The 19,369-nt window shown below is 56.6% G+C and overlaps 7 protein-coding genes across 7 annotated transcripts; 2 read left to right on the forward strand and 5 right to left on the reverse strand.

The window, feature by feature from the left end:
* Window positions 1–936: 936 nt before the first annotated feature.
* Window positions 937–2,621, reverse strand: BCV69DRAFT_115928 (hypothetical protein). The gene is made up of 3 exons (XM_025489122.1): window positions 1,215–2,621; window positions 1,074–1,110; window positions 937–992 (listed from the first exon to the last, which is right to left on the reverse strand). Exon 1 carries the CDS (start codon window positions 2,455–2,457, stop codon window positions 1,318–1,320), a length of 1,140 nt encoding a protein of 379 aa, XP_025350487.1. The 5' UTR covers window positions 2,458–2,621; the 3' UTR covers window positions 937–992; window positions 1,074–1,110; window positions 1,215–1,317.
* A 592-nt stretch (window positions 2,622–3,213) lies between these two features.
* Window positions 3,214–5,101, reverse strand: BCV69DRAFT_115941 (putative UDP-glucose 6-dehydrogenase). Its single transcript, XM_025489123.1, has 2 exons — window positions 4,492–5,101; window positions 3,214–4,409 (listed from the first exon to the last, which is right to left on the reverse strand). Exons 1-2 carry the CDS (start codon window positions 4,938–4,940, stop codon window positions 3,245–3,247), a joined length of 1,614 nt encoding a protein of 537 aa, XP_025350488.1. The 5' UTR covers window positions 4,941–5,101; the 3' UTR covers window positions 3,214–3,244.
* A 1,654-nt stretch (window positions 5,102–6,755) lies between these two features.
* Window positions 6,756–7,046, reverse strand: BCV69DRAFT_237398 (hypothetical protein; the record flags this gene model as incomplete). The annotated part of the gene is made up of 1 exon (XM_025489941.1): window positions 6,756–7,046. A coding segment is annotated over one exon (291 nt), but the record flags the coding sequence as incomplete, so codon positions are not given.
* Window positions 7,047–9,519: 2,473 nt separating this feature from the next.
* On the forward strand, window positions 9,520–11,759 carry BCV69DRAFT_280938 (PLP-dependent transferase). The gene has a single exon (XM_025491792.1). It carries the CDS (start codon window positions 9,649–9,651, stop codon window positions 11,611–11,613), a length of 1,965 nt encoding a protein of 654 aa, XP_025350490.1. The 5' UTR covers window positions 9,520–9,648; the 3' UTR covers window positions 11,614–11,759.
* On the reverse strand, window positions 11,470–15,499 carry BCV69DRAFT_280939 (hypothetical protein). Its single transcript, XM_025491793.1, has one exon. The coding sequence runs from the start codon at window positions 15,399–15,401 to the stop codon at window positions 11,790–11,792; it is 3,612 nt and encodes a 1,203-aa protein (XP_025350491.1). The 5' UTR covers window positions 15,402–15,499; the 3' UTR covers window positions 11,470–11,789.
* Window positions 15,500–15,622: 123 nt separating this feature from the next.
* On the forward strand, window positions 15,623–16,113 carry BCV69DRAFT_116088 (splicing factor 3B, subunit 5). Its single transcript, XM_025489124.1, has one exon. The coding sequence runs from the start codon at window positions 15,677–15,679 to the stop codon at window positions 15,941–15,943; it is 267 nt and encodes an 88-aa protein (XP_025350492.1). The 5' UTR covers window positions 15,623–15,676; the 3' UTR covers window positions 15,944–16,113.
* On the reverse strand, window positions 15,986–18,534 carry BCV69DRAFT_310799 (hypothetical protein; the record flags this gene model as incomplete). Its single annotated transcript, XM_025494818.1, has 1 exon — window positions 15,986–18,534. The coding sequence occupies one exon, from the start codon at window positions 18,532–18,534 to the stop codon at window positions 16,285–16,287; it is 2,250 nt and encodes a 749-aa protein (XP_025350493.1). The 3' UTR covers window positions 15,986–16,284.
* Between the last annotated feature and the right edge of the window lie 835 nt (window positions 18,535–19,369).

Here is a 19,369-nt window from a genome sequence, read left to right on the forward strand (position 1 = left end):
CAACTTCCATACTGTGTGTTCCTACTCTCTTCTACTACTTCATTCAATCCATCTTTACCACTTCTTTAGCGTCCGTTTTACCGATTCGATCAATACCTTTCTCTGCTCCGCGATGTTGTGCGCGGCAAAGACGCCGGGAATCAGGGGAAGCCAAGCCAAACGGGGCTGCAAGTCATCACTGGAACGAGCGACTGCCTGGAGCTGAGATTCGGGGTCTTGCAACGGTGGAGAATCACCTTCGTCCTTGTTGGCTCGGATGTGGCCGGCCGGCGTTACGGGCGTAGCTAGGACTGCAGAGACCAATGCGGCGGAAAGTAAGAGGTAGCTGCACTTCATGTTGTTGGAAGTGCTCCGTTGCGAGGCTTGAAGGGACGAGGAGTATGACGCGGGCAGTATTGCAGTAAGACGGTGATGCTGAGTTTCGCCAGGAGAGTCAGGTGCTTGAGTTGGGGGATGGAGTCTCGTGTACGTCGACGAATGAGATTGGTGAGCACTGCTGGGGGAAAGAATTGCGATGCAAGCTGGGAAGACGCACCTTTATACACTGCTTGACGTCGTGAGATGAAGTTTCCTTGCCGAATCAAATGCAGGCCGTCAGTGTAGCAACCTTCAACTCGGCAAGTTTTGGCCGGAGGCCGGTACAGAAATGAGCAAAGCTCGATGGTGCGCAACATTGTGGAAAGCGTGCGACAGGTCTTTGCTGCTTTCAATCTGGCCTGCCTATACTGTACCACCTTGCCTTGTGATCAACACGTTGCTTTGCCTCGTCTCTTTCGGCGGTTTCAATTCACTGATGTGAGCGGGCAACTCCACCGTCTCTCTCTCCAGGATGACACCACGGGTCAACAAGGCAAACATCCGGCAAGTAAAGGCCGAGATCGACTCACATAGATCAGCTGTTTCGCTTTGCTCTGGAGCCAGGCGTTGCTCTCAAGCGACAGCACAAAAGGCAGGGGTACTTTGTGCTATGGGGTGAGCACAATACCGACAGACTGTGGGGATCTGATTGTCAATGGCATCGCAAATCAACAATTGTGGCAGCAACAAATCCCCACTCTGCCGAAGAGACTGACGGACGTGTCCAGCACATCCTAAGGTCCTTTCAATGCCCTATGCAGCGCGACACCAGATTATCGCGTCAGTGCCAAAGAACACAATGACTGTCAAAACACTCTCGTCTCATTAGGCAAATACAGGAAAGAAAGCTTACTCACTCGGTACGAAGGGAAACCGAAGAATTGCACACTGGAAACGCCGATGTTGAGAAACATATGAGATTGGAGGGAAATGATTTGCCCAGGGTAAAAGAATGTGCTCTTAAGCCTCGACCTCGAAGTCAACAAAGTCACGCTCATCAACATCATCATCAGCCAGATCGCGCTCGTCAACGTCGGCATCCGGGAAGTCTCGCTCCTCAAAGTCTCCTGCCTCCTCGAAGTCTCGCCTGTGGTTAGGGTGAGCGTCCAGCTTGTTCAGCATGGCGTCCTTGTAATGCGCCCATTGTGCCTTGTTCATGGCCCTACCGTCACTGGCTCGGGCATCAACGAGGTCCTCGAAGTCTCGCTCGTCAAAGTCCTCAAAGTCTCGCTCCTCGAAGTCGGCGTCCTCGACGTCACGCCTGTGGTTGGGGTGGGCGTTGAGCTTCTCAAGCATAGCATCCTTGTAGTGAGCCCATTGCTCTTTGTTCATAGCCCGGCCGCCACTGGCACGAGCATCGACATCGGCATCGTCGAACTCTCGCTCCTCGAATGCGTCTTCGTCAAAGTCTCGCCTGTGGTTGGGGTGAGCATCAAGCTTCTCGAGCATGGCGCCCTTGTAGTGAGCCCACTGCTCCTTGTTCATGGCCCTGCCGCCACTAGCTCGAGCGTTGACCAAGTTGACGAGGTCTTCGAGGTCCCGCTCATCGAAGTCCTCAAGGTCGCGCTCGTCGAAGTCTGGAAGGTCGCGCTCCTCAAAGTCGGCGTCCTCTACCTCTCGCTTGTGATTGGGATGAGCGTTGAGCTTCTCGAGCATGGCATCCTTGTAGTGCGCCCATTGTTCCTTGTTCATAGCTCGACCGCCGCTGGCTCGGGCGTTGATCAAGTTGGCAAGGTCTTCGAGATCGCGCTCGTCGAAGTCTGGAAGGTCTCGCTCCTCAAAGTCCTCGAGGTCTCGCTCGTCTTCGAAAGCAGCTTCCTCAACCTCCCGCTTGTGGTGATGGTTGGGATGAGCGTCCAGCTTCTCAAGCATAGCACCTTTGTAGTGCGCCCACTGCTCCTTGTTCATTGCCCTTCCACCACTAGCGCGAGCATCGACATCGACTGCATCGGCCAAGTCTCGCGGTGCCAGCTGCTGGGCGTACTGCGCAAGCTGCGCAAGGTCGGACTCGGTGAGACCGACGGGGGCGGCGGAGACGCTTGGAGAGGCGGCGGCGGCGAGGAGGAAAGCGAGGAGGAGGCCGAGGAATTGAGACTTCATTGTTGGTAGAGGTTGGGATTGGAGTTGGGGTTGTGTGCTGGTAGTTAGCGGGGTAAGAGCCGGTGTTGATGTTCGAAGTTGAGGCCGTGCTGTTGAAATGCTAGTCGAGCTTCTCCTGGAATCTCGAGGGCTTGTGCTTGTGGAGGTTTGGTATTTGTGAGCGCTGCTGAGGAAAAGAAAAGGGATGAGGAAGGGGCGAAAGAGTCTGCTTTATATAAGTCTCCTCGAGGCCAGATGTCTACACGCAAAGGCGATAGGCCGAGACAGGTAGGCAGAGAGCAAAGGCCTCGTCGGCCTCCGCCAAGCATTCAACGCAGTCTCACAGCTGTATGCTGAGCAAAGGAGAGTTCGTTTGCCAGTCGCCTCTAGGAGAGCAATCGGCAAACACTTCTGCGGACGTCGTCAGCCACTCCACAGCTCCCACAAGCACAGCCTTCCGCTTCGCAAGAAGTCTGAGCAGCTCGGTGTCCGCATACAAATTGCTCTCGCGAAACTGCCTTTGTCATTTGACGTCTCCTGTGCATGCCAAAGACGATGGCGGTGGCATGGATGTCATTGCCGAGGTTCGTTTGACAAAGTATGCATTGCTCTCAAGACCAGAATTCGCAGTGTTCGCAGCAACGCCTGGGACTTGTCGCAAAAGTGGTTTGCTGTCACAACATTTGTTTGCTCGCAAGAAGAAGGGAGGGCGCAAGTGGCTTCCGGGTATGGTAGGATTCGCGTAGTGTTTGGTGAAATCAAGTGCTCCCAGCAAAGGGAGAGCGAAGAGCGAACTAGCGGCAATCTCTCACAGCCAAGCGTCCATCTTCTCTGGTCCCCTCCCAACCGCCTGCACCTTGAACCCAATCTTCTCCAGCCTCGCCACGTCCAGAAATCCACTATGTCCATCAAACACAAATGCCGGCTTCTGCATCTGACTGAACACGGCTTGCCAGTCAAGGGTACGGAACTGGTCCCAGGGTGTAGTGATGACGACTGCCTCTGCGTCGCGGCAGGCCTCGAGTGCTGAGCTGGCTAAGGTCACTCGGCTGGAGGATTTGAGCGAGGCGATGGATGCGTCCAGGGAGGAGTCGAGGAGGACTCCCCCTGAGCCAGGGTAGGGCGAGGGCGATGGACGCGAAGGGTCGTTGACTAGATCCCGCCAGATCTGCTCGTGCGGGACTTTCGGGTCGTAGATGCTCAGCAGGGCATTATCCTCGAGGAAAGTGCGGCAGAGCGTAATGGCGGGTGACTCGCGCGTGTCGCCCGTGTCTTTCTTGAAGGCGAAGCCTAGCACAGCGACGCGCTTTGAGGTGATGGTGTTGAACATCGTCGAGACGACCTTTTGCGCGAAGCGAGCTTTGGACCAGTCGTTCATCGCTAGCACTCCGCGCCAGTATTCAGCTACCGGGTGCAGACCCAACGACTCGCTCAGATAGACCAGATTGAGCAAGTCCTTTGAGAAGCACGACCCACCAAACCCGCATGTGGCTCGAAGGAAATTCGGTCCAATGCGCTTGTCCAGCCCACAAGCATGAGCAACTTCACCAATGTTCGCGCCGGTGCTTTCGCAGATGGCGGCGAGCGAGTTGATGCTCGAGATGCGCTGCGCGAGGAGTGCATTTGCGGCCAGCTTGCTCAGCTCCGAGGACCAAAGACCAGTAGTGTAGATCCTCTCTGGAGCGACCCAATTCTCGTACACTTCACCAAGCCGATCTGCTGCTTCCCTTCCCGAAGGCGTATCCAGACATCCGATCAATACCCGGTCTGGGTTCTGCAAGTCGCGCATGGCTGTTCCCTCTGCGAGGAATTCGGGGTTGGAGAGAATGTCGAAGTGAATTCCCGGGCGGGAGTTGGCTTCGAGGATGGTACGCATGGAAGAAGCGGTACGACAGGGCACGGTTGATTTTTCAACGATTATCTTGGATGAGGTGGCAACACTCGCGATTCGACGCGTGGATGACTCGACGTAGCTAAAGACGTGGAAGGAGCATGCAAAGCCCTGTAAGCAGGCAGTCCGGCACTACTCAAGCTCCTCACGACCTTGTCACTCACTGTAGATCAGCAGCGTACCCCGCACCAATCCCGCTCTTCTTGGTCGGCGTATTGACACTAACAAAGATCAAGTCGGCCGCTCTGATAGCCTCATCAATCTCCGTGCTGAACCACAGATTTCTGCCCCTACAAGCCTTGACCACCTCTCCCAATCCAGGCTCAAACACAGGCAAACCCGTCAGTTCGCCTGTGAGAGGGTCAGGAGGGGAGTTCCAGGCCGCGATTCTGGAAGGGTTGACATCGACAATGGTTACTTGGATGTGTGGGCAGCGGGCGGCCAGGAGGGTGCAAGTGGGACCACCAACGTAGCCTGCGCCAATGCAGCAGATGGAGCGGACCGGGGGATGGAAAGAGGGGCTGTCGTTGATTTGAGGGGCTGAATCGGAGAGGGAGAGACCCTGAGAGAGACCAACGAGATTGGAGTGACTTGAGGAAGCGATCGGAGCCATTGTAGAGAGGTCTATCGTTCTATCTATGTGTCTAGTGGGTCGTCTAATCGTGCTTGTCTAGGAAGCAGGAAAATCCAAGGACAGGAAGGGAGGTCTGTGTACTTATATACATCGAGGAGAAAGAAAGCCGTGTTGACATCCAATTCCTGTCCTACATGCCCGTCTCAGGACATCTTCCGCCTTATTGCCCGGCCAGGAGAGATCCGGACGAAAGCGTCTTGGCCCGATGACAGACTGCTCTATTCCTGTCCCTGTCCCTGTCCCGCTCCCCCTGAGCTGAGTACTAGCCCCTGATTCCTCCATACCTCTCTGTGCATGCCCAGTCACATCCAAGGAAGAAGGTGCTGAGGCTCTGAAGCTAAAGAAGAGGGTGGGGGAGGAGGGTGTTGTGTGCAGAGGAGTGGAGAGCACGATGCCTTCCCCACCTTGGAACGTGCGCTTGATGGTGATCCGTGCAGAGAGGCACGGAAGTGCGAAACGCGCCGGTCTTCCGATCCGATCAGATCCGATCCGCTGGAATCGGTGTGAGTTTCGAGGCAAGCCAAGGTACTCAGAGCATTAGCAAGAGGGTGTAAAGTATTCCATGATTCTCAAAGAGTCGTCTCAAAGCGTACAACAAGGATAGACACAAGGGGAGAGGTGGGAGAGAAAAAAAAGAAACAGGGGAAGAAGGGTGCAAGAGGATATAGAATATCGGCCGAATGGGTATCGAGAACTCGGGAAACAAAGATGCACTTTTGTCGAGGTGGGCCTGTGGGCTTGCCTCCTCCTCCTCCTCCTTTCGCTTGCGCCGCTCCATTACTTCTTGCCCACCGCCTTCGCACCAGTGGGGGTGGCGCCTCGCGACCTGCTCAGCGAGCCCGCCCTCGAGTCGCTTCCCTTGGCGTTCGTAAGAGCAGGGGAGCCTCTTGCTCTCCCTCTGGCCGATAGGAACGAGGCTGCTCCACCTGGACCTGGAAGGACAAGAGGGTTGCTTGCTGCTGCCGTAGGGGCAGCCTGTACTTGTGACAGTGAAGTCTTGCTCCCTTCGCCGATAGCAGAGCCTTCATCGGCGGTAAGTTTAACTTTGAGAGTGCTGGGGGATGAGGGGAGTGTAGGGGGCCAGTCTTCTCGGATTTGCGCCAGAGCAGCTGCATCGCTCAGGTCACTCAGATGATTGCCGCTCCCACCTGGCGGTGCTGGAGCTGACCCTGCACTGCTTGCATTCTGTGCGTGCGAGTCTTCACGGGGGACGTTGAGCATGCCCAGGACTGCAATGGCATCTTCAGCTTCACCGTCAGAGCTGGAGTTAGCTGCAGGAGGCGCGACTTTGGCCGATGCCTGCGGCTGTGCTGCTGCAGTAGCTGGTACATCGTTAGTAGGAGCGGAGGAGGGCCCACCACCAAGGGCTGGATCGATGGCTGGAGGAGCAGGAGGTGCTACGGGCTCAGAGGGAGCAGCTTCTCCTACACCAGGCGCGGCACCACTACCGCTGACGTCGCTGCCGCTACCACTGTCGCCGTGCGCAAAGACTGCCAATGCTTCAGCAGCTCGCTGAGCACTGGTAGACGCCCGGCGTCGTCGCTTTTCGGCAGAGTCGCCAGAAGGTGAGCCCACGTGACGAGAGCGACTTGAGCGCCCAACTTCGTCAGAGCCTTCGTCGAACTCTGCGTCCGACCCCACTTGAGAGCTTTCGTAGTCCTCGTCATCTTCGTCGCTTGCGCCGCCAGAAGCATCAGTTGGCTTCCTGCGTGGTCGTCCCCTCTTCCCAGGTGGGGGCTTGATGAACCCGGGATCGTGGCAGCGAGCGTGACGGTTCAGAGTAGTCCGGCGGGTGAACTGCTTACCACATCCTTGGTACTCGCAGACGTACGGCCTCTTGCCAGAGTGAGTCCTTCGATGGCGGGCCAGCGAGGAGGAATCGGAGAACTTCTTCCCACAGCCAGCGTGTTCACACTCATGGGGCCTCTCTCCACTGTGCACACGGGAATGCACGGTCAGAGCAGACCTCTGTAAGAAGCTCTTGCCACAGCCTGGGTGAAGACAGGGATAAGGGCGTTCTCCAGTGTGGATACGGTTGTGTCGTGCAAGATCTGATCGTCGTGAGAAGGTCTTTTCGCAAGATTCGCATTTGTGAAGCTTGGGCCCTCCTGCATCGTGTTCAGTCTCGCCATCAATGTACTCAGGTGGAGACTTGCGCTTGTTGCGGCGACCTGAGGACGAGGAAGCTCCAGCTCCGTCATTGTCTGCGCGCTTGGAGTTGACATCACTCTGTCGCTTACTCTTGCTCTTCTTAGAGGTCGCAGGCTCATCGACATCCTCGTCCTTGACCTGAGGCTCACTGTGAGGGATCGCGTGGTGTGGATGACCCATCGGATGCTGATGAGCAGGCGCGCCGTAAGGGACAGGAGCAGCCATGGCAGCAGTGCCATAAGGGTAAGGAGGGTACGACTGACTCGGATCGAATGGAGGATAGACTCCATGAGGTGGCATATACATCTGCGCGTATCCACCCTCTAGACCGGGGTAACCAGGCATGCCTCGAGAAACACCAGGAGGCATAAAGTAGCCTGGGGGCCACATGTGACCACCGACAGGGCGAGCCATTTGAGCACCTGGAGGATAGTAGGCATGGTTGGCTGATGCCGATGGGCCAGTGCCAATTTTACTTGCATCATCATCAGGACGCGGGGGTCGAGCACCACTATAGAAGGGCGTGTTCGATGGCTGGATATTCGAGTACGGATGATAGGAGCCGGTGTGGAAGGCGCCTGCCGAAGACGACGAAGGTGATGCTCCAGCTCCTGTCCTCGCGGATGACATGGGAGCAGTGTTGGTAGAAGGCGCGGTGGAGGTCGAGGTCGAGGCCAGCGCTCCGGTTGAGGGGCCTCCTTGGAAGCCAAAGCCGTGGTGCGCGAAGAAGCTTGCGGGCGAGGAGAATCTCTCGGGCTCGTGCAACTGCTTCTGACCGTGTCGCAGACGACCGGCAGTATCCCTTGGCTTACCGGATGTCGAGCCCGCGTCGGAGTGATCGTCATCACCATCAGCGCCTGCAGCGGTATCAGCACCTTCGTCGTCATCTCGCACATCGCGGGCAGCGCTAGAGGCAAATGGTGATGACCGGGCCTCTTGGAACCACGTAGGACTGTCTCTTCCTCCGAAGAGTCCGGGCCGCAGAGAGGTAGCTGCAGGCGAGTTGCGACCTAGGAGATCTCGACGAGGGCTGGAAACGCGAGAAGGGGAGCTATTACGCTGAGCTTCATCGGTAGCTACGCGTGCGAGGTCAGGCAAAAAGGCTGTGGGGTGAACCATTGGGCCAGGGTTGTGTCAAAGAAGAGGAGATGAATCAGTCCGCGTCACCTTCTCCCTACTGTTCCCGAGGGGCTACTCACCTCTGGCAGCATCCGCTTCCTGCTCAGTCGTTGGCACATCGACGCCGGAGTGATAGTGATGGTCACCGGGACTGGCTTTGCGACCTCTCGATTCTTCGAGGCCATCCCCTGCACCACCACGTTGAGGCGAAGAGGGGCGCGAGGCCGAAGTCGAGAATCCCGTGGTACCACTGGACGCGGCGTCCCGTGCAAGCGCGCTAGATCGCGAAGTACCACCCATGGCGAGGCGAGCAGCAGAGTCGCGATAGGGAGTCATGTGTCCTGGTAATGCCAGACCGTGTCGTGGTGATCCGACGGGGGATGGATTGGCAAAGTTGGCGGAAGAGCCCAACCGGGGCGATGATACGGATGGGGCGGAGATGGTGGATGGTACGCGACTTGAGCTCATACCGTTGTCCCAAGCGCCTGGGCGGTGGGAGTGTCGATGCGTTGCAAAGGGATCGATGTTGTGAAGTGCAATTGTCAGCAGCCTACTGTTGCCTTGTACGAAGTTGCTGGTGCTGTGTTGCGAATGGTGCCGTCGAGGAAAAACGCGGATACGGGTGGGCGGATGGCTGGTGCACGCCTGGTCTCGCACAGGGCAGATTTCTTAAGCAAAGGCGTCTGTGTGTCGCTGTGCGTCGGCGATGACGGGTGCAGAGGAGCGTGGCTGGTCTTGAGGAGCGTGAGTGAGGGTGGAAGGATGGTGTTGAGTATCGTGAAGGCAGTGGCGGACCAGTGGGTCGGCGTGGGTAGAATTGTGGTCGTTGATGAGAAAGGGAGGAGGAGAGGCAGGGAGATGGGGCGCCAGGGAGAGGCCCGGGCGGATGTGCTGACGAGGGTCGGCGTGGGAGGCGCGACAGGAGCCCAGCCTGTGTCTCTTGGAGAGTGCGAGTGTGGGTAGGAGGTGTTGCGGGAGAGGAGATTGAGAAGAGTAGGTAGGAGTGACTACGGCGGTGGGTGCGATGGTACCGGATGGGAAGAATGAGCTTCACTGGCGTCGCGGTGGTGGCCGTGGGTGGTTCGGGCGCAGAGGGGTGGAAATGGCGGGTGGCCAGGGCGCTGCGTCTGTGCCCCGCCAATGAAAATTTCCAGCCCTGGTCTGACCGCCGTGTGGCCCAAGCTCACTCTGCATCCGCCTTCAGGCACTAGGCCAGTGTCAGCGCCCTCCCCGCCTAGTCTACCCGCTGTCGTGATCTCCCGTTCCGCTTTTGTGACAGCAACCATGGCGCCGCGCTGCCAAGGCCATTTGCAAAAACGAGTCATGGCCTTGCAGTATAATAGACGACACAAGAAAGCAAAGTAGATACAAGTAGAGCCAGGTCAAGCTGCTGAGCAAGGGAGGAGCATTCGTCAAGATGCCGGCCTGCAATGGTGGTAACGAGGTACTGGCAGCTCAGAGCCAGAAAGCACCGCTTCCCGCATCTGCGCTTGCTGCCGACCCTGCAAGCCCCGCCGACTCCGCACAAGAAGTCCAACGGTACACTCTCAAAGCACTCGACCTACTCACAAACTGGATCGAAAAGGGAGAAAAGGACCGAGCAGTCCCGGCATGCAAGTGGGAGAACAGCACGCATCTACGGAACTCTAGAGAAAAGCACAGCAGCAGCAGCAGCAGCAGCAATGGACAGAATGTGGGTGGTGACGTACAGCTCTCCCAGGTGCCCATGTCAGAGGAGGCCATCTTTGCCTTCCTCGAGCAAACGCTGGAGGACAGCGTCAATCCCTGGACACACCGCTTCCTAGACAAGCTCTACACTATGCCCACCACCCTTTCTCCTGCCCTCGAGTTGATGCTCGGAGCAATGAACGCCTCGGGCGTAGTCAGCTCTGCCTCCCCCGCCCTCTGTCTCGCAGAGGAAAAGGCTGTTGAAGGGCTGGCGCGGCTGATTGGGTGGGATGTCGATAAAGTCGACGGACTCACCATGCCAGGTGGGTCCTCGTCTAATGTCCTGGCTGTGCAGACTGCTTTGGGCAACGCGTTCCCCTCTTTCAAAAGGCAAGGCCTCTTTGGCGTGACTGAGCACTTGATGTCCACTGGTCGAAGTCTCAAGGCCAGCAGGCCAATCATTCTCACTAGTGAGCAGTCACACTACTCGATCGAGAAGGCGGCACTCGCATGTGGCATGGGTCTCGAGTCTGTGCAAAAGGTCAAGTGCGACGCAAATGGCCGTATCAACCTCGCACATCTGGACGAGGTCTTGGCTGGGTTTGAGGATAGTGAAGAGACAGATTCCAGCAGGACTGGGTTCCCTTTCTACATCAACCTCACGGCCGGCACCACGATATTGGGCGCTTTTGACGATATCCAGGGGGCGACCGAGGTGATCCGCAAGTGGGAGGCGAGGAGAGAGAGCAAGAACAGCAGCAGCAACGGCAGCAGCAACGGCGATCGGTCCAGCCCTCAACTCCCCACTCCTACTAAGATTTGGATCCACATAGACGCCTCCTGGGGCGGACCTGTCCTCTTCTCCTCCTCCCTACGCAAACTAATGGACGGTGTCTGCTCCGCCGACTCTCTTACAATCAATCCACACAAAGTCCTCAATATCACGCAACAATGCTCCTTTGCCCTCTTCCGACGCGCTTCAGACTTGACCGTCAACGTTACGGGCGCAAAGTACCTCTTCCATGGTGCCTCCACCTCCTCCACTTCAGATGAAGAGAAGCGTGAATTCCTCCGCCGCAATCCAGGAGCGAAAACAATGGGGTGTGGTCGACGTCCTGATGCCTTCAAGTTCTACGTCGAGTGGCTGCGCGTCTCCACCTTGGGATTCGCAGCGCACGTAGAGCGCGGTGTGGGGTATGCGTACAGCCTTGTCCGGTTGGTGGAGGAGAGGTATGCTGCGACACTAGAAGTGGCAGAGGCGACCCTTGCGGGTGTGCAGACGGGTGGACTCTTCTTGCAGGTCTGCTTTAGACCACGCTTGCCGAGGGGCATTGCAGAGCTCTTCAAGCTCGTACTTCCCGACGAAGATGCTGAGCCGAACGGCCGTGCAGGCGTCCCCTCGCGCTCCTACTCCCTCCTCTCACACAGTACCCACGCCCTGCACGCCAAATTGCGTGCCCTCGGCCGTTTCACAGTGGACAAGGCCCCGCTTGCATACCCTCACGCAGACGTCGGGTACTACATTCGGCTGGTGGCGCACCCCACCACTAGTTTGGCATTGTACGAGGAGCTGGTGGGTGAGGTGGACCGTTTAGGGAGGGAGTACTTCGATGAGCTTAGCGGAAAATTGAAATTGCGGATGGATGGGACGAATGGCGTGGCGGAGGGGAAGAGGCTGAAGAGTTATCTCGATGAGATTGCTGTGGAGGAGTGAAGATGGCGAAGAGATGACAGGCAATGACACTAGACGTGTTGAGAAATTGAGACAACGCATGTTGTATTAGTGGTGCTAATGAGACAGTGAAAGCGTAGCTGAAGCTGGAAGCAATTACAAAAGATTCTGATTCCTCCCTTCTCTGCCACCTCTGAACACATCTAGCAAGTCTAGATTCAAAGATGGCTAGTCTGCGCCTTAATCTCAGCAGCTTCTGCCTCCAGATCCTTCCTCTCAGGCTCGGCCATGTACTCCTCCCACGACCTGATAGGCTGCGATGCCTTCGACGGCACCAGACCGGCCTTGAACACTGCCGGGTCGTGCACCTCGACCGTCTTGGACACATCTGCGCTCGTGCTCGATGTTGCGCTCTTCTCGACTTCCGAACCCTCCACGACTGGAGCAGGGAACTGCTCGGCGAGGGCCTCGACGGCGCCGAGGACTTGCGCGACCATTGGCTCGGGAGCACCGGCGGTGGCGAGGGTGCTCTTGACGAACTCCTTTACGCTGTCCACAGACGTCTCGCCCTTGAGGAGCATCTCCCAGGCCTCGGCAGGAGGCTGTGGAGTTCCCTCTCCACCGGCCGAGAGCTGGGCCTTAAGCGCCTCCGCTGCCTGCGTTGAGAACATCTTGGCCTTGACCTGGCTCTGCACATGCACTGACAGCTTAGCCCGAGTAGGGCTCGAAGGATGGATGTACTGCATGAAGAGCTCCAGCACATCCGACTTTGAGACCTTCTTCAGCGCTTCCACGTCTCGCTCACGAGCCAGGAAATCGTAGTAGCCAGAGTGGATGTGGAACCAGAAGCGAGTGGACTCCTCGCCAAGGTTCTTGACCACCTCGAGCTTCTTGGCGATGAGACTCGCCTTCTGCTTCTCGAATTCTGCAGGGGACATTTCCTCTAGGAGCTTCTTGAACTGCTCGAAGAAGGCCTCGATGCGGGATTCGAGGAAATCGGCATCACGCTCCGACTGGATAATGATCCGGTACCCCATTGAACCGATCGTCCTCCTCACCGACGAGAAGACGAGATAGCCGAGCTGCTCCTTTGTCCTCAGCTGATCAAAGACGGGCTCCGAAGCGATCTGGCTCATGAGACCGAGCGTGGCTCTCTTCTCAACATCGAGAGGGTCACCGACTTGGCAGTAGAGCTCAATGCTGGAGTTGACATTGTCCTTGTTGCTGACTTGTCTCCTCCAGCGGCTGTCGGACGGCGTCGGCAGAATCAATGAGCGTGGCGAGATCAGCTCTGTGGGCGAAAGAGGCTTGGCGGCCAAGGTGGACTCGGCAAGGTCCATGAGTGAGCCTGCTTGGGACTCAGTGAGATTTCCGTGCGCTAGCATCTCGACGTGAAGGCGGGCCAGCAAGTCAGGAATGAACCTCTGGACGTCTGCCGAGGTCATCTCCTTGAGCTCTACAAGCTTCTCTGTCGGAGTCCACATCCTCTCAACTGTGAGATAGGAGGTGTAATAGTTTGCGTGCTGATACGGTGCCTCCTGTCTGAAGTTCTCGTACTGTCGCGAGACCGAATCCTTGATCATCTCAAAACGCACCGGGTCTACCTCGAAGTTCTTGACTGCCTTCAAGACGTAGCTGAGAAGAACAGGCAGCTTGTCATTGTAGCCATCTACACTGATACCGAAACCATCTGCTTGAGCCTCAACGTTGTAGCCAAGACCTGCGAGCTCGGCATCGTAAGCGTACTCGGTCATGGCGTCCTTCAGAAGCTCCACAAACATACGCGACTTGACTGCGTTAGCAGGTGTTGCGTCGATCAGCGGTGAGCGAAGCAGCATGAAGACGTTGGCCTTGGGAAGGAAGAATTGATCATCCTTCTTGTGCCATAAACGGCCCAGAGGAGTCTGCTTGATCAGCTGTGGTCGCTTGGTCACGCCTAGTCGCTTCGACTCATGCTCCTGCTTCGAGCCTCCCGCTAGGTCGAAAGTCTGAGGGATGAAGTTGTTCGGTCCAGGCAAGGCTAGATCTTCGAATTCTGCGCCAGAGGGCTGTTCAAGTAGCTTGCTAGGTAGGGGCGACAGCTTGTATTCAGTGCCGTACCATTTCTCCTTGCGGTCCCACGCCTGAGTGCCGTCAGGACATTCCTGGGCGGCTACTGTGACACGGCATCGCTCGGGGGAGAGGTAGCTAAGCGTCTTCTTGATCAGATCGACGTCGAAGTTGCGGGTCAGATAGGGACCTGACAAGACCCACTCTCGAGGGTATGGGTTCTGCATCTGAGTCGAGAGGCCAGATGCGTAGCTGGATGGTGGGATCTTCTCGCTAAATCGGAAAGCCAAATCGCAGAGACTCGACACTTCGTTGTATGTCCACTGAGGGATGGAAGATTGCTTCAGCAAGTCTAGGTAGCGGAACACAGCCAAGACAACGTTCTCGTAGTTCTTGAGACCTTCTTTGGTCAGGTCGACGCTAATCTTGAAGAACTCGAAGCCGTCTGCGCCGTTCGTGGCCCCCGCGCTCAGGTGGTTGGCCCATCCTCGCTTCTTGAGGTGACTCAAGATGGAACCTTGGCCTTCATGTCCCACAAAGTGCGAGACGAATTGACCAGGCTTTGCTCGAAATTGCGGCGTCTGGTCAGGAATAGGGAAGGTAATGTCTAGCAGTCGGATATCCTTTACGGAGCGGAAGAACACCTGAGTCTTCAGTTGCTCCTCTCCGAGAGGTGAGTTAGGGAAAGTGGGAGCAGCAAGGCCCTTGTTACGCACGCCAGAAAACTTGTCGACCACCCAATCGGTCAACTGATCGAGCGAGTCACGGCCAAGGATGACGAGCTTCATGACGTTGGCTGAGTAGTAGCGATCGTGGAACTTCAGGAGCTCATCGCGGACATCCTGGCCTCGCTGCCTCGGTTGGTCCCACAGCGTCTTGGCGGAGCCAGTACCGAAATGGGAGTACGGGTGGCGGGGGTCCGAGAGAGACTTGTCCAGCTGGAATGCGCGCCAGGTATCTGATTGCAGGTTCTTCTTGTGCTCAGAGTCTACGGCTCGAATCTCCCGCTCTGTACAGCTAGCATCGAAGAGCGGCGTGAGAAAGAATTGTGAGAAGCGATCGAGAGCACCTTCAAGGTGCTGATGGCCAACGTCGAAGAAGTAGTTGGTATTCTCCATTCCAGTGTATGCATTAGATGCGCCAGAGTGATTCGAGAGGTACTCCGAGTATTCGTTCTCTCGAGGGTACTTCTCAGTACCCATGAAAAGAAGATGCTCGCAGAAGTGTGCAAGTCCTTGGAAATCCTCTGGGTCAGAAAGCTGTCCCACGCGGACGTCCATGGCCGCGGAGGCCTTGTCGGTGGTAGGATCACGGATGACGAGGGCCTCAAGGCCATTTGCCAGAGCGATTATGCGATACTCCCTGTCGTCTAGATCGGGTCTCTCCAAATCCTTCGTGAAGAGTGCGTACGGAGCAGAGCTGGATGATGACGAGCTTGCAGAAGGCATATGATCTCTGATCTCGAAGCCTGGAGGAAGGGTATCAAGAGGTGACTGTCCTCCTTGAGCCGAGCCTGGTGCTGCAGTGGCCAACGACCGTGTATTCCGTTGTGTGCTGGTCATGGCTGATGATGCTGATCTAAAAGGTGATGGTAGGGCGGTCGAGGCGTACGAGGTTGGCGCCTTTGAATGAGTAAGTCGGCTGCTCGGTAGTCTCACACTGGAGGCAAGACCGCTGGAGGTAGGTAGACGCTGCAGAGGTCTTTGTATGCTGCAAGGACGGGCTCGAGCAAGTAATGATTGCGCACTGAGGCGCGATCCCAGACGAGCGATGCCTGGCATTCAAGGTAGACACCAGAGGACGAGAAGGACGAGGTGACAGTGCGTTGCAAACAATGTGGCGGGACAAGGGCGGATGCTGATGATGATGATGAACAAAGGGGAGCGGTGGAGCGCCGAGGACACAGTCTATTCCCAATTACGTCGCCGACGGGAGGCCGGCTTACATAAGCACTGCAGATCGCGTCAGGAACGGAGCGTCTTCTATTCTCTCGTGAACCCACTCTTGCCTGTCCTTGGTACCACCTTCTTTACCGTCGCTCATCATCACTTTGGCGATGGCAGACAAGTCCGACCTCCACTACACGGCCAACTCCCAGCTGGAGCACCTTCATGCCCGCTATACCGGCACCATCCACCCTGACATTACTCGCCATGAGTGGCTCGTTCACCAGCACCGAGACACGGCTACCTCCATTGTAGGTCACCCTATGCTGCACTCCTACATTGCTCTGGCAGAGGGAGAGTCCAAGGCGAGGGTCAAGATGGAGCTATGTGAGAAGATGCTGCAGCCATGCGGTCCTCCGCCCGAGCAGGAAGACTAGCTTGCTCAGAGCTATATCGAGATCGCGCAGAAGGCCAACGCATATGCGATCTACGAAGCAATTGTGAGCTCAGCCCCACACCGAGCCTCTTCTGCAAGCATCACAAGTCGCTAAAATTCCATCGAAGCTGCTCAGACAGGTCTTTCTGAATGACAGACAAGGGAAGATAGAAAGTGGACAACAAGAGGAATTGATCTTGAGATATACCAGAAATTCGGCAGGCAATTGGAAAGGAAATCAGAGATCATGCATATGGTGACAAGACAATGCCTTCACAGAAGCAATTTTTTCAACACAAGACTCAGCGAGATTGTCTATCGCATCGCTATGCTCAACTACGCTCAAGCAACCTGGGCAGAAGGAGCGCGGTATGCACTTGGCGGCGGAGCTCGAGCCCGCACCGGCCTGACATTCTCAGATCTCGATACATCTACACCACCTTTTTCGTTCGTCGAAGTCTTCATCTTGATCTCCGCAAGTCTCCTTGTCACCTCGAAGTCCTGATGAGGTGCAGCATCGCTGATCGCTCTTCGGATCCCGATGGAAGATGCAGATCGCAGCGGAGGAGGCATTGGAGTGACGCTTGTCCTACCCATCTTGCCCGCAAGAGCGCTACCTGGTCTAGAAGGAGGGACGGGCAAGTTGAGAGGTATATTTGGACGCTCTGCTGCGCCTCCTAGGGACAGCCTCTTGGAAGCTGCATTGTTCAGTCTTGGCTGAATCTTTGGCGCGGCCAGTGAGGCAATACTGAAGGACTGGGTCTTCTTATGTCCTGGGGTGGTCGAGAAATCTACTGGCTTTCGCTCGCGCATCTGACTGGGTGCTCGCTCAATCATTGCGGCGGTCCTGTCACTTTTGACTGGGGAGCTTCGGCCGCTCGAAGTGGGCATGGGCAGGCTCGTACTTCTAGATGCGGTGGTGGGCGCTGTTACTCTGCTCGGAGAAGTCGTCATTGACGGTGCAATACTACCATTCACGACTCCACCTCTTGCCATGGCCGCCTTGTTCGTTCGTGGAGTGATAGCAGGAGGCTTGAGAGAAGCCAAGTTGGTCGGTGCAAGATCACGTCGGTGGCCAGGCGTGTTAGAGAAGTCTACCGGCTTGCGTTCTCGCGCACCTGTGCTCCTGCTGTCACTTCTGTCGGTGGTCTGGGTGCTCGTGGCGGAAGATCGTGCGCTGTCCACTGATACCATGCTGAGTGATCGAGTTGCAGTGATTCCCGGTCGCAATGCCCCCGTGCCTGTGCCCGCCCCTGCTCCTGCTCCCAGTCGAGCCAAAGAGGCTCGGTTCTGACGGGGCGCAATAGTAGGCTGCGCCAAGCTGGCAACAGAGCAGGCAGTACTGTTCCTTCGATGTCCAGGCGTGTTGGAATAGTCTACTTCCTTCCGAGGTCGCTGATACGTGGGTTGAGCTGATGCGGCAGCTCCACCTCCAGCCCTGACGAGGCTAGCGCGGTTGGCGCGAGGCTTGATGGTGGGCTCGGCGAGTGATTTGGGGAGAGGGACAGTGGCCTTGGGTAGTCCAGATATGCCTACAGGTCCTGCAGTCTCGCTGACTTCAGTCTTGTTGCCTCGGATCCGTGCGTCTGGTAGCTGGATTCCCATCCTGAGCGCAGCTGCCCGGGTCAGCCTTGGCTGTATGGCGGGGGTAGCGAGGGAGGCGGGTACCGGCTTGGCTCTGAACGTCTTGCGCCCTGGCGCGTCAGAGGACAATGCTTCAGTCGTGCTGGTGGACCTCGCCGAAGCTCTTCGTGTCTCGTTGAGCCTGACTATGGAGTTTTCAGCTCCTCCGTCGCTAAGAACCTCTCCGTTATCGGGGTCGAGCGCATCACCTTGCAGCATTGCCTGTATCTGGCTCTGATCAGCGCTCTCGTCCTCCTCATAATTAAGAAGTCCAGTGCCTTGAATCGGCAGGGATTCGTCTGCTTCACAGCTGAAAGACATGTGAAGATCGATGAGCGCCTCCTCCGAAACCAACTCAGGTGCGCATACGGCAATCTGTCTCTGAGCCTGTTGACAAGTGAGAGATCCATAGATCGAGCCCTTGCCATAGGTGGCTCTGAGTCCTTTCGAGCTTCCATTCAGCGACTTGGTGGATCTAGTCGAGCCAGGCGTGGATACATCCCCGCCGAGAAAAGCGTAGTCGTCTTCTTCTTCTTCCTCCTCTGTCTCTCCCGGTCCAATCAGCTCGAGCCAAGTCTCAACCGCTCGGGTCCGTTCCAGGACCATGAAGTGGATAGGCTCTCCAGTCAAATGCTCAATCCAGTATCGAACACCAGTGTCGGAGTGTCCATGGAGCAGCTCGTACAGAAAGTCTACATCATCTGGATAAGACCACTCCTCGTTGCGGGAGAGAAGGACGTCGAAACCAGCTGCGACGAGTTTGGACTCGATGGTGAGGCGGTGTAACTTTGCACAAGTCTTGGTCAGAATGGCAATTGTTCGCGTGGGGACTGAGGAGGCTGAAAATGAGATCGACAGGGCTGAAGGAGCTGGACTGGAGGCGAGCTGGTCGGAAAAGGGGGCCCTCTTTGGGCCCTGCTTGCTAGGAGTGGCCGGTGAAGGAGAGGGCGGGAATGTGATAGTCGCCATGCTGCATCGAAGAGGTCGTGTCGACCAAGAGACCGTGGGCGTGAATGGTATGGTTCGGTACCAAGATGTTGTTGACCGACACGATCCTCCCTGTTACTCCACGGCAATATGTGGCCTACCACAACTCATGACCACCTTGCAGGAACAGACCGCTCAGGGCCATCACAATCTCATCGCGGGCACTGGACGAGTATTCCCGACGCGTCGTGTTGGTTTGTCTCTAGGTGTTGCTCTCGGGCCTTGCATGGCGACGAGGGAGCAAATAAACAGGGGCGCCAAGCGCTCGGACGCCCCTCGGACGCCCTCGCATCGGCACACAGGGGCGAGCAAAGACAATCATCGTGAAAGAAGATCGAATGTCAGGGCGGTCGTGCGAACAGAAAGTAATATCAACAGAGGTATATCGAGGTACATGACGCGACAGGTGCAGAGACAACGAATCAAGAACAGAAAAGGGTCGGGCATACACGGCCTCACCAAGGTGAACCTCGTCGAGGCGTGGGTGAAACTGGTGAGGGGAACGCCGGCGATCCGCCTAGCAATTGACCATCAGTGATCATTTCTTGAGTCCACTGGGCAACCTTGAGAGCACCATAGTCCGCGTCTTCGTCTTCGTCTCCGGGAGATCCGCTCCTATGTACAAGTCAGACGGAAAGAGGAGCAAGCCAGAGGAGACATCAGACAACATCAGTGCAACTACATCTCAGGAGGTCTTGACTTTGAGAGATAGAATGAAGGAAAGAGGAGAGGAAGAGACCAGAAGGATGATGAAGGAATGGTCACATGGCTCTCGCCATATGCCACCACTCACTTGGCTTCCAGTCGGTCGAATTGG

The sequence above is a fragment of the Pseudomicrostroma glucosiphilum genome (genome assembly GCF_003144135.1).
Source record: "Pseudomicrostroma glucosiphilum strain MCA 4718 unplaced genomic scaffold BCV69scaffold_2, whole genome shotgun sequence".
In the NCBI taxonomy this organism is placed as follows: Eukaryota; Fungi; Basidiomycota; class Exobasidiomycetes; order Microstromatales; family Microstromataceae; genus Microstroma; species Microstroma glucosiphilum.